This window comes from Fukomys damarensis, unplaced genomic scaffold, assembly GCF_012274545.1.
Source record: "Fukomys damarensis isolate Sample0158 unplaced genomic scaffold, DMR_v1.0_HiC HiC_scaffold_16, whole genome shotgun sequence".
NCBI lineage: Eukaryota > Metazoa > Chordata > Mammalia > Rodentia > Bathyergidae > Fukomys > Fukomys damarensis.
In genome coordinates, this window is record NW_022900928.1 from 30528003 (window position 1) to 30542003 (window position 14001).

Consider the following 14001-nt stretch of genomic DNA (forward strand, 5'->3'; position numbering starts at 1 on the left):
AAATTATTTCCTCAAAAACTCAGAGGTAATTATGTCACAGATCTGTACACAGAGGTTCAGAAGGTTTAAGTAGCTTCTCCAAAGACACACATATAGTGACAGAACTAAAAGTGAAACACAGCTTGATTCCAATCACATTATAATACTTTGTTTCTTCTAAACCAGACTTTTGCTGTCTAATAAGGAAATTAATTTTGCCAATAACCAGAAAGGCTGGAAGAGGACTCCAAGCACTGTGTGATGCCCAGCTCTAGCCAACACCCTGACTTCAGCCTAATGACACTCTGAGCTGAAAAGCTATGTCATGGCTACACTTCTGATATGCACATAAGCAGTCCAATAGCTACGTATCCTTTCAGCAACTGCATGGAGAAACTCCTGTCCCTTTGTGGGTTTTTTTCCCCCAAAAGCAACACTGAGGTCACCAATCTCATCACTTTTAATCCCTTAATCTAAAAGTCATGACGCGCAAGTTGGTGCTGAGTCCATTTTAGCAAGTATGTTTGAGTTGGGATGGATCCCTCGTCTTCTGCAGCAGGTCTGGGCACAGTGGACCCACAGGTACAGCATTTCATCAAGATGGACATTCAGAAGCAGCGCCTCACAGCCAGGGGAGAAAAGTCACAAAAGGGTCCCATTTCATTGGTTTTACTCAGGTAAGGTCATGGACCATTCTTTACACAAGGGGCAAGTCAACAGGAGACATATTCCACAAATCAGAACTTTTAATTCATTCAATATTGGTTCCCCTACTGGGATTCTTCCTCCTAGATCATTAGTAACCACCACAGAATTCTATTTCTGAAGAGCTTGGTCATTAACTCCTACACCATCCCAAGTCGCTGGTTCACAATAAATTTACTCTGAAGATTATGAGGAATTTAGAGGAACTAGTAGTTCATCAGCCTCTATAGGGAAGTCTCCTAGGTGACCCCAAGGCTCTTACAAACAACCATCCTGAAATACCATCTTGAAGGATATCCTTCACTCCTAGGTCTCCATGCTCAGGGATGTAACTGGCTTGGCAGGTTTTGCCTGTAACTAGTTAGTAGCCCACAACCCCTGTCCTTAAAGATAGCTGGCCGGCTGTCCTATCTTGAGAGAATTTCCCCCACTGAGTCTTGGTTCTCAGATTATTTGGGTTGTGAGCAGGTGATCAGACAGCAAACTCTTGGATTTCTGGAACCTACTTTATTGATGGAAACTCCGGGTGATGTGGACAGCTGGCAGTGTGTGGAAACTCCAGTATCACAACTTCTGGGGCACAGCTCTAGTAGATCCCACATGTCATACTGTGGGAGGAGTCCAGTCCTTGAGGAGGTAGAAATAATATGCATATGCAGGAAGGACTAGCCTCTTCTCCCATTTGATTAGGATCCACATGACAGAACACTGACTTTTAGCTCCATCATATCATGTCAGAGAGTACATTGTCAAGTGTGATCAGAGTTGGGGGCGTAACCTTTTTTTCAGTATTTATCAGGACATGTTTGCAATATATAATGATTACATTACTCATGAGTTGATACATGTACATATTTCATCTCCTTGTTAATCCCTCCCTCCCCACTTCCTCTTGATCTTTACAAAAGATCTACTTCCTTATTTCCTATTATCTTTTATTTTGCTTTCATTTATGAGTTCCTCATATAAGAGAAACCATGCAATATTTGTGTGTCTGATTTCAGTTAACATTATGATCTCAAGATAGATCCATTTTTTCAACAAATGACTCATTTATCCTTCTTTATGGCAGAGTACTGTACATAAATACCATTAGGCACAAATACCACATTTTATCCATTCATCTGATGACAGACACATAGCTTGTTTTCAAGATTTAGCTATTACGAGTACTGCTGCTATAAACATGGGTATACATATGTCACTGTAAAACTGTCTTTAACTCTTTCAGGAAGATACCTAGAGAGGGAATAGCTGGGTTGTATGGAATTACTATTTTCAGTTTTTTGCAGAATTTCCATAATGGTTGTACTAGTTTATATTCCTGCCAACAAGGTAGGAGGATTCCTTTTCTTCCAGAACCTCATGAGCATTTGCTATCATTTGACTTCTTGGTGACAGCCATTCTTTCTGGAGTAGGATGAAATCTGTGTTGCTTTGATTTGCACTTCTCAATTGCCAGAGATGTTGAACATTTCTTCACGTATTTACTGGCCATTTGTACTTCTTTTGAGAAGTATCTATTCATTTCAACATATGGATAGCTAATCTTCTCAGCATCATTTGTTAAAGAGGCTATCTTTCCTCCAATGTATGTTTTTGGCCACTTTTGTCAGATAGCTGAATGTGTCTGGGCTTCTTTCTGCATTCTGTTTTGTGCCATTAGTACACATCTGTTTGTGTGCCAGTACCATGCTGTTTTCAACTCTAGAGCTTTGTAATATATCTTAAAGTCTAGGACTGTGATGATCCCTGCTATACTCTTGTTGCCCAGTATTGCTTTTGCTATTCTGGGTCTCTTTTGATTCCCTGTGAATTTTATTTTCTTTAGTTCTCTGAAGAATGAGGATGGTATACTTTATTAGGATTGCATTAAATCTGTGTATCAGTTTTGGAAGTATGGCCATTTTGATAGTATTGGTATTACCTATCTAGGAATAGGGGTATCTTTCCATTTTCTAAAGGCCTCTTTAATCTCCTTTTTCAGAGTACTATATTGTTCATTGTAGAGGTCTTTTAATTTCTTTAATTCCTAAGTATGTAATTTTTCTTGATGCTACTGTGAATGGTTTTTCCTAACTTCTCTTGTCTTACTGTTGTAGTTGTGTAATATGATAGGTAGGCCTGTGGCCCGCCCTATTAGCCACCTCAGAACTCTACCAGACTGACTGACTGACTGCCTTAAGCATTTGGGTATAGCAATTTTCAACAATGCTCTGAAAAAGCCAACTCCTTTAGGAGTCAGACCTTAGGGAATTAGTCTTGGACAAATTAAATCTTTCTTCTCAAGAACTTACAGTAGCAACAATAAATGAATGAGAGCTACACAGATCTCTTTAAAACAATTCTGAGTGGAACAATATGTTTAAAGTTTGAAAACTAGCAGAATTAAACATGTATTAGAATATATGAGTGTGATTAAGTATAGATAAGCAAGAATATTAACCTCACTAAAAGGATAATGGGGGTTATAATGAGAAAGGAATGCTAAAATGGAGAAGGTTCTGACATATTGAGAGTGTTCTTGACCTGGGTGATAGATACACATGTTTATAAACATTCCTTAAATAGAACAAATGTTTTTGGCCCTTTTCATTTATATTTAAAATAAAATTATTAGAAGAAAGAATACAGCTTGTCACATGCCTGTAATCCCAGCATTCAGGAGGTTGAGGCAGGAGGATCTCCTTGAGTTCAAGGTCAGGCTGGGCTACATAGTGAGTTCAGGGCCAGCCTGATCTATAAAACAAGACCTTGCCTCAAAAAAAAAAGAAAGAATATAACTGAGATATACTTGAAAGAGGGGCATCCTATCTGCAACTTACTCTGAAATTTTTTCAGAAAGAACCACTATTCACTATTTAAAATGTAAGAAATCAAAAAAGAAGGAAGAAAAATGGCATACTCTAAAAGAATATTTTCATCTCCTTTTATTGAAGGAAATAGAAATTTGTGCTGCTGAGGTAGTGGTACCTCAGAGCATGACAAGGTGGTCAAAAGGGCTGACATGACAAGCCACAATGCTGGCCAAGCATCCTACCATAGTGGGAGAACCAAAACCACAAACATTGCAGGAGGTAGCAAACATCCGAACACCCAGTGTAAGCATTTCCATTTGCAGAGTTTGGCCATGCATCTTGAAAACAGGGTCCCCTTATAGATGATAGGATATGATTTCAGGTCACCTAATCCATCCAAAACTAATATATATAGTATCAGATTTGGAGACCTCTTCCTTTGACCCAAATATTTAGGCCACCAGAAGATCTAAATTTATCTGTCAGCAGTCCAAGACAGAAAAGAGAAGCTGAGTTCTTGAAACATCACATAAGCATAATTGGACAGGTGCTGACACCCAGCCTGGCTCTAAAAGTAGCTGCATTTTTTCCCCCTGACTTTTCACTGTGCTGTCATTCAGCATGTGCCTTCGGAAACCTCTCAGTGTTATAAAACAAGGATAGAATGGGGGCAGCAGCCTAAGGGATGCAGGGAATCAGAAGCTGCCAGATAGCCAAGATCACTTCACAAGAAACAGCATGAGGAACACTATTGCGTCAAGGTCCTCCCAAACAGCTGCCTGAAGCATACACAAAGAAAAATGTGGTAGTTCTCCCATGTCAGGATCAGCTGCACAAAAGTTTTGGTCTAGGAAGTTGAGCCACTTCACGTCCCTGGCACATTATTAAACTCCATGGCATTCCCAAGCTTTTCTGGTTTTCAGGTACAATGAGAAGCGCTGGAGATTCAGTCACAGAAAAGCAAGCACTAAAGAAATCTCAACCAACTGCAAATTGTTAGTATTACCAAACTATAAATTTATATTTTCAAGAACTGATTGTGGGGACTGGGGAGCAGGGATGGTTGAGATTTTGCTTTGTAGAAATAGAGGTCCAAGATTTATGTATCGTAAACCCTTGATCATAAAAACCAACCTCACATTCACAAATTGAAAAGAACTTCCTTATTTAGAAACAGTAATCATCAGATTAGTCATCCAGTTTCAGTTCTCTTCAGTGCTCCATACATGGTTTCCAAAGATCAAAGTCCTGAGAACTCTAGATCAGGAGATGGGAGAAGCCGGGCAAGAAGAGGGTGCCAGGGACTGGAATTTCTGAAATGAGCATGTATTTCACAGAAGGCTTGGCACAATGAGACTGGCTGATCATGGTTTTAGTGATTGTTCTTGGTTGCCTCCTTTGCTGCAGCAATCAGTGGAGTGAGGCTGGAGAGGGGCTTGGCAACCTTCAGAAACTGATGCTAGAAAGAATAAAAAGCAAAAGACACACAATTATCCATTTTTCCTTATCAATCATTACAAGGCATCCATGTTTATACTAGGTGCTGCATGGACAACTTCAGATCACCCTCAAATTGAAGGATAGCTTTATGAGATAACCATTTTGGAAAATTGGCAGTAACTACCTATAGATAAACATACCTCTACCCTATACTCTAGCAACAATCTTTCCATGATTCTAGTAGCAAACTGAGTTGAACAAGAACTGAATCAAATTCAATGGTTAGGTTCAATGTTGACCTTATGTGGAAATTTGATTCAGTTCTCATCCAATTTGTTTCAGAATTGTGGAGAGAACTGAGTTCTTGAACTGAGGTACCACTGTAATGATCATCTCTGGGGAAGATATTGAGTGATCAACATCTACTCATAAAATGCAATACACATTGATCAATGATCCAGAATTTTTTTAAAAAAGAGACAAGATCTCACTGTGTTGTCCAGGCTGGTTCTGAATTTCTAGGTTCAAGCAATCCTCCTAAGGACCCCAGCCTCCTATGTAGCTGAGAATACAGATGCATATCATCATGACTGGTTCAGAATCTGTTGTTCTATTCTTAAATCCAGTAAGTCTTATTAATCCATGGTTTGGTCCTCCCCAAAATCATTTTCACTGGGCTGTAATTTGGGCCATACTGTCAATGTTCAACATGTTCATGATGGGCTGTAGCTGGGCAGCTCTGAACCACCAATGGTACAAGGCAGCGGAAATGTGTTTAAGTTTAAGAGAAAATACCATATGAAAACTGTGTTCTAGCCGGATGTGGTGGACATGCCCATCATCTCAGCTACCCATGAGGCTGAAGCAGGAGGACTGCAAATTTTAAGCCAGTGTGAGCAACTTAAGTAAGATGCTGCCTCAAAAAAATAAACAAATAAAAATAATAACGATAGCAATAATAAAGGTTCTGAGAATAAGAAATTACTATGAAAGGAATAAAAGAGCTTACTAAATCATGAAGATAGGAATTTCAATATATATCCTATATATTTCTGTCTATACATGTATTCTCATAAGAGAAATGTGAAAACGTTATGATTTAAGATTCTGAAAGTCTTAGCTTTGGGTATTTACAATGTACACTAACAAGTTAAAGGGCTAGTGTTCTCAGATCACATTTATACAATTTTCCAAGAACAATCATACCCAACTATCAAGCCCCAGTTTCCTTCTGCAAACAAAGTAAACTTGGTAAGTGCTATAGCTCTTCCAGTTTTGACATTTTCAAAACCTGCAAGGACAGGCTAAGAGCACACACACTTAAGAACCAAACAGATGTAGGTTGAAATACTTGATCTACCACTTTTCAGCTATAAAATTATGGGAACATAATTAAACTTCAATTTTCCCATCCATAAAATAAATGGGACTAAAAGAACCTGGTAACTAAAAAGCATTTTGTGAAGACGACAGTCAGAGCTTAGTGCCTAAAATGTGGTAAATATTCAATATAATGCATTTAGTATTAGTTATATTACTATATTAGGAAAAAAACTCTAGAGGGCACCAACCTTTCAATAACTACAGTTTGGCAGCTAATTAAGAATGCAATCTTTACCTATCACAGGCTTACAATAGTATTTGTATACTTCCCAATGCCTAGGATTTCCAGAATATAACTCATGAAAGTTAAAAGGGATTCTTATGTTGTACTCTCTGTTCTAAGGGGTCTTTTTAGTTCCAAAAGGGTCTAGAGACTAATTGGTTACATTTGGCAGAATTCATATCTTATTTCTAAAAGGTCAGTGCTAGACTCAATTACAAAAAGGTGGTAAAAATGTAGGTAAATACTGTAAGTCATCTCATTCATCAATAAATATTTTCTGAATGCCTATTCCCACTCTGGTCTTGAATAAAAGAAACTCAGAGAGATTAATAAAATAGAGGATATAATCCAGTAGTAAAGACAGAGATATTTAGAACCATTTTTAACACAAAGCAGTATGCTGGGTCCTGTCTTGCCCAGTCATCTTGGTCTTCATGATACAAAAGCAATGACAGTGCTTACAGATCAATTAATCACCATCATGAAGCTTCATGTGATACTTTCCATTAAATGAGCAGTTGGCAGTATAGTAAAAAGACACTAGATATAAAAATTGTATTTAAAACACAAATGTTAGATACAAATGATGTGGCTTGGTATAGGCAGTTTTTACAACTGTATAAATTAATTACGCTGCAACCTCAAGATCAGGCAGGGTAAACTTTTATGAAAATTTAAGTGAACTCTGGATTTCCCTGTACCCCTGAAGAACCTCACTCCAAACAAGGAGAATATCAATGCCCTATCTGTTTCTAAAATCGAAACTTTGAAGACTCCAAAAGCTGCCTTCACTTTCTAAATTTATGTTCCTTTCCTGAAAATACATCTTTTGTGTTTATCCCAATAAAATGTATCTTGTATAACATTCAACTTTTCAGAGAGCTACTTCCCATCAAGCATAAAAAAAAAATCTCCCAGACTAATTCAGGCAACCAAAGGAAGTGCTAAAGAAAAATCCAAGGAAAGGCTCAATATGATCTCAGAAGGTAGATTTTAGGCCAAGCCTGGGAGGGTGTATAAAATTTTCATGGGCTAAGGAAGACACTAAGCAAATTTCATGAAGGATAGGAAAGTAAGTACACAGAGGGAGTATGGGAAGTGACAGGAGAGAAGCTTAGCTCTATAACAAAGAGCCTTACAGACAAAAATGAAGTACAAAAGGTGCTTCCCTGTAGAGGGGTGGTTACCTGCAACAGCTCTTTAGCTGAACCTCTCTTCTCCACATCCATCTCAAGACAGCGGTTCAAAAAGTCTCGGAAGATAGCTGACAGCTTCTCTGGGTTCTGAAGCTCTGGGGTCCCATTGGTGGCAATGAGGTACAAGGCCTGGCAATATAAATGGAGAATCACCTTGAGCTCCAACTGGGATTCTCTTTTGTCCCCACACACATATCCTCTAAAAATGTGGTCAGCTGCTGTGTGCTCTAGGATTCAAAGAGGCAGCTGTGGCATTATAGAAAGAACATGACCTAAGGGTCAGAATTAACATTTAAAGGCTATGGATCATGTGCATGCTGCTTACATCCAACTTCTTTTTAGTACCTGTCTGAATAGAAAGCACTTTTTAAACATAAAAAGTTAGTTACAAACCTGAGGGTTTATTATTACTCTTCATTACAGATCTAAAGGGTTTATTATTCACCTAGCCTGAAAAGCTACACATCTGTCTAGCTGCAGGCAGAAATTACTTCTGGTGCCTTCACCTCAGTGAACCAAGAGCTGATTTCTTCTAGTAGGAGAGACTATAAAAAGGAACTTTTAGTTAAGCTGCAAATTGTTTTACTATCACCTCCTTGGCCCCTAATATGAAGCATCTCTTTGGAAAGGTAAAAGCACAGAACAAGAAACCTTTACAAATACTCAGCACTTTAACTCACAAGGTACATACAAAGCACATGTACCACAGTAATTCTGAGAAATTGACAGGGTAAGAAATATCATCCCCATGTCACAAGCTATATCCAGAAATATAAACCTATATGCCTAGGGTCACACCATTCAATTATGTGCATGTCCTCTAATTTCAGTCTTATTTCCATCACATCCCACTGATCATCACTTTCAAATCTGCAAGGTCATCCTAAAGCAGAGAAGAATATCTTCTATGTAGTCAGACAGCAAAGCTAGCACCAAAGGCTAGAAACTACACAAGTTAGTTTCTGTTTGGTACTGAATCAGAGCTATCTAAGAGTGACGTGAGCATAGTTAAGGGTAACAGCACAATGGTAGTGACAATGCACAGGAAATTCCTGCACTGAATGGGAGGATGGATTACATAAAAAAATAAAAGCAACAAGGATAACTTTCACATTTGCCTACAAACATTACCAATCTACTTGTATCTTTGTTAATGTACTCTGCTTTCCTTTCCTATTACAGTGGATAAAATGTCTGTGTCCTGATACAATGCCCTTTACTTGAGCCAACCCATTTCATCTAATTAAGGACATCACTCTAAAGGATGTCACTTCTCTCCTGTTTTAGACCATTTTCTTCCCATTCACTGGATCATTCCCAAAGGCAAAGAAACATCATCTTTCAACCCACCTTCCGCATTTCAAGATAGTACTTCATTTGTTATCTTTCATAGCAAAACTTTCAAGAGAAAAAATAAATTTTATCAATGCTATCTCAATTTTTCTTCTCCTACTTCCACTGATTTACTCTAATTAACCTTTTATCCCTTTCACTTTATTGATAACTGTCAAAGTCATCAATAACTTCCGCATTGACAAATCCATTGTACTTCTCATCTCATTTTACTCAAGTGATCAGTCAAGACACTTTCTGAATGTACTTTTCACTTATACTCATACCAATATCATCCAAGTGACCTCTCTTGTTTGAACTATTGCAAAAGTCTCTCACAGTTTTTCCATAGACATAGTCAAGTCCTACAATGAAATTCCCAACTCTATAGAATAAAAGCTAAGTTCTCACAAAAGCCTACAAGGTCTTACCTGTTGGTCTTCTGCTAGTTCTCTTGACTCTGACTACCACACTACACCCTTCTGTCCCATTTCAGGGACACAGGCCTCCTTAGTTTTCTTCAAGATAAAGCAAGCATATTCTTATCATTTATATTTTAAGTTCAACAGTGTTTAGTTTTATTCACAAAAGATATAACCAGGTTGAATGCCACAGAGAGAGAACAATCTGAGTCCCATGTCCTGGAACTAAAAACCCAAATAACTAGAAACAGGACTGGTAACACTCACTCTCAGAGGGTTTTCATTGAGGTATGGGGGCTCGCCTTCAATCATTTCAATGGCCATGATGCCCAGGGACCATATGTCAACTTTGGGCCCATACGCCTTCCTTGTCACAACCTCTGGTGCCATCCAATATGGAGTTCCCACCATAGTGCTTCGTTTACTCTGCTCTGGAGTAATTTGTGCACAGAATCCAAAATCAGCTAGAAAAGGGGAGGAAAAAATACATTTAGGTTATTCCTTCCATAAGTGCTGACTTTGTGCCTATCCATATGTATCACTCTGCCCGCAATCTCTTATTTCACCCAATTAGAAGGCACCTGACTGCCACTTTCATGTCTAGTTTCTAAGCCTATTCCTTGCTCATTCCTGAGAAGCAGGAACAACAAAAAGAACATGCCCGCTAACTTCTTACTTTCTCTCTCTCTTTTTTATTTTTGGTACCAGGATCAAACTCAGGCCCTTGTGCTTGCAAGGCAGGCGGCAGAACCACTGAGCTAAATCCCCGGCCCAACTTCTTACTTTCTCTTCAAATCAGAATTCTCAGCATTAAAGTCATTTTCCCTAACTCTGCTTTATTCTTGAAAATTAATAATCCCATACCCAATAATATGCATTTAACACCTTGCCTATTCCTTGGACATGAGTCCTCAAATTACACCCCAATCACCCTCACCTGACACTAGGGAAAGCCCTGTTTTTATCATTTCCTCACTTAGTACCTCAAGCCAGAGGTTGCTAGTAGTCCTCTCATAAACTACCCATCCACCTGAAAGACCTTGTTTGCCTAGACAACTTGTCTTTACATTTTTGAACAAAAACCTCTGGAGATCTTCGATAGTAAAGAGGTAGAGGGGACACAGAAAGGACATATAAAACATAAAACTTAAGATAAAATTCACTAATCCAACTTCCTTGTTTTTTCTTACTCTTCTTACTCATCTTTGTATCCCTAGGTATTCAGGTATATAGTCTGTGTGCCAAATACACAATTGAATGAAAGAAATGACACAAAATTCCTTTCAAATTATTCATTACAAGACTGTCATACTAGACTGAGAATTCCTTGAAGGTTAACAAAATGTAACCCAAGGCCAATCATGGGACCTAGCACAAAATAAGGATACAAAAAAAAATGGCTAAATGTATAAAAGAGTGGAAAAATAATAAAATAATAATAAAAAATATTTTATGGGTGATATAAAGAGGGCATACTAACCCAGGAAATAATAAAGACTGATGAATGCTATAGTTACTACTCTATGTTTACCATCCCAGAGAAGACAAGACCCTACAGGGACAGAAGCACTATCATTCCTACTTACTTAGCTTGACAGAGCCATCCATTCCCAACAGAATGTTGTCACTCTTGATGTCTCTGTGAATGACCTGGTTTGAATGCAGAAACTCCAGAGCTTGCAGACACTAATGAAGTGGTAGAAGTAGAGGGAGAAAGAAAGGACATATAAAACATAAAACTTAAGATAAAATTCACTAGTCCAACTTCCTTGTCTTTTTTCTTTGGGGGTGGTATTGAGGATTGAAACCAGGGCTTCCCTCAGTTCTTTTATTTCAATTTGAAACAAGGTCTTGCTGAATTTCCCAGCTGGGCATCAAATTTGTAATCCTCCTGTCTCAGTCTCCACAGTAGCTAAGATCACAGGTGTGTGCCACCATACTCTGCTCTAACATCCTCATTCTAAGATAAAGGAAGGCTCCTATGAATAAAAGGACTTGCCTCTAAACTGGCAGAGCCATATCTAGAACTAAGTCTTCTTTTAACTCAGCATTCTTGTAACACTTCATTTTGCTGTTCATCAGATAATAGCTCATTTACACAAAGGAGTTCCTCCAATGTATTTCCACATTTGGGAAGGAGACCTAGAAGCAGTGAGTTACAAGGATCTTATTTTGCTAAGGGGATAGTTTATACTATTATGGATTCGCTGAGTTTGACATACCGATGAAACATGAAGACAAAAGTCCAGTAGGCATCTGAACTTTTAAGTCTTACAGAGGTAAATATTTACATGTCATCAACAATAAGGTGAGTTTTTTGTTTTGTTTTATTTTGGTTTTGGTGGTGGAGGGTTAACCCAGGGAAATTCACATACTAAGCACACATTCTACTACTCAGCTTACCATCAGCCAGACATTTTTCTAAGTTTTAGGAATGGGTGAAACAGGCAAAGGCTATGAGAAAGAGAAGAACCTCTAAAAATACCTATATTTATCAGGCCATGACAAAGAGACAGAATAGTGATATTAAAATGGCTGCTTCTGCTACTTCCTAACTAAAAATATCATTTAAATAACTTACTCTGGTATACTGTTTTCCTAGCTGTAAAATGGGGGATCAGATAATCTCAGTTCTTGTCTTAAATGCAGTGATTTAAATCCATAAACCCCTAATTAAATTTTTTAAAGCTTGTACCAATTAAAAAATACTACAGCTAAAAATCAATAGATCCTAATTTACTACTTTATTTTCTAAGAACATGCTAAAGGCTAAATTAAAAACAAACCAATGTCCGTAATTGGATTTTCTTCCTCAAAATAAGGACTATTAGTAGAAGGCTGGACACCCAGGTCTCTGGATGTTAACAGTTATGATCAAAGGGATGATCTTGAGATATTGGAACCCTCATATACTGCTGGCAGAAACAAAATGGTAGAGACACTTTAGAAGGAAGTTTGGCAGTTCCTCAAAATATTAAATATAGAGTCACAATATGACCAACAACTTACTTATATGTATATACCCAAGAGAAATGAGAATGTATGTCTACACTGGTATATGACAATGATGAATATAACTGTACTGGATACCTAAAATGTACCAATAAACCTAATGAAAAAAAAACTGGTATATGAAAATTCACAGCAGCATTTTTCACAAGAGGGAAGAAGAAGGTGGGGAGGAAATAGAGAGAAGAAGGAAAAAATAAATAAAAAACCCAAATATCTGTCAGGCACGGTAGTCTCTGCCTCGACCCTCTGGCAGGCTGAAGCAGGGAGACTGCAAATTCAAGATCAGATATGAGAAGTTACTGTCAATATGGAGTTTCCTTCTAGAATATCTAAAATTCATTATGACAATGGTTGTACAACCCTAGGAATATAGCAAACACTAGTGTATATACTTTAATGGGTGAATTATATGATATATAAATTACATATGAAAAAAGCTGTTTCAAAAAGTGGATAATGGTCTCTATTATAAGAATATTAATACCACCTGTTTATTTAACATTGAAAACTTTATAAGTGCTTTTGTTTAAAACTTACTTTTTTTTTTTTTTTTTTTGGTGCCGGGGATTGAACTCAGGTCCTTGCGCTTGCAGGGCAGGCCACCGAAAAGCTGAGCTAAATCCCCAGCTCTAAAACTTACCACATTTAATGCTCACTGCAACCCACAACAGCGAACTATCATTGAACACCACTTTACAGACAAGAAAACTTGAGTCAGAGAGAAATTATACAAATTGCTCACAGCTCATAAAGTGAGATCAATTTTTATTCCTGTTCTGGGAATTAAACTCAGGGCCTTGTATGTGCCAGGCAAACATGCCACCATTGAGCCACATACCTAGCAACCAACTGCTTTTTGATTCATATAGTATCCCTAAGGTACAAAGAGTGTGAATATTTCAATTTCATTTTATAGATGAGTAATTTGAGGCAAAACATTCTCCCCGAATAGACATATATATATATTCTCCACCAATGAAAGTTGGTTGCTGGGTTTGGAGGTGAAAACAACTTTGATATTATAATGGTTTGTGGTCCTGAAAGAGCCAAATATGTATACAATAACACATCTGTAGTATTAAAATTTCATAGGAGTGATATAATTAGAAAAAAATCTAAAAGGCTCTTTAAAATCTAAAAAGGCTCCTTTGGGAGGAGCTACAAAAAAACATTTGAAACACTGCATTAGTGAGCTCCTGAATGCAAATCCTAGCCTGATATTAATTCCATTATTATATCTCAAAGTTGATAATGAAAAGGTGACTATATTTTCCATAGCAGTATAGATTTCATAGCACTTTATTTTGTTTAACACTGATTAAATATACTATTGTGTAATTTCATCTAAATGCCTCCGGATGTTGAACCATGAAACCCTAATCACACTAACACATTCTGCCAAAATTTTGAACCTCATCTAGGTGTGGTAGTGCACACCTATAATCCCAGCACTCTAGGTGTCTGAAGAAAAGATGATCACAAATTAGAGCCCAGGCTGGGCAACTTAGTAA

The 14001-nt window shown here is 37.8% G+C and overlaps 1 protein-coding gene across 3 annotated transcripts in view; it reads right to left on the reverse strand.

Moving 5' to 3' along the window:
- Positions 1-3596: 3596 nt before the first annotated feature.
- Positions 3597-14001, reverse strand: part of Pak1 (p21 (RAC1) activated kinase 1) — an 87747-nt gene continuing 77342 nt past the window's right edge. For all 3 annotated transcript variants that reach the window (XM_010633299.3, XM_010633297.2, XM_033764240.1), the window contains exons 12-15: positions 11065-11164; positions 9746-9942; positions 7716-7853; positions 3597-4941 (exon numbers count right to left, since the gene is read on the reverse strand). In XM_010633299.3, the coding sequence (XP_010631601.1) occupies positions 4855-4941; positions 7716-7853; positions 9746-9942; positions 11065-11164 (522 nt within the window). In that variant the 3' untranslated portion in view covers positions 3597-4854. The remainder of the gene's footprint in view (positions 4942-7715; positions 7854-9745; positions 9943-11064; positions 11165-14001) is intronic.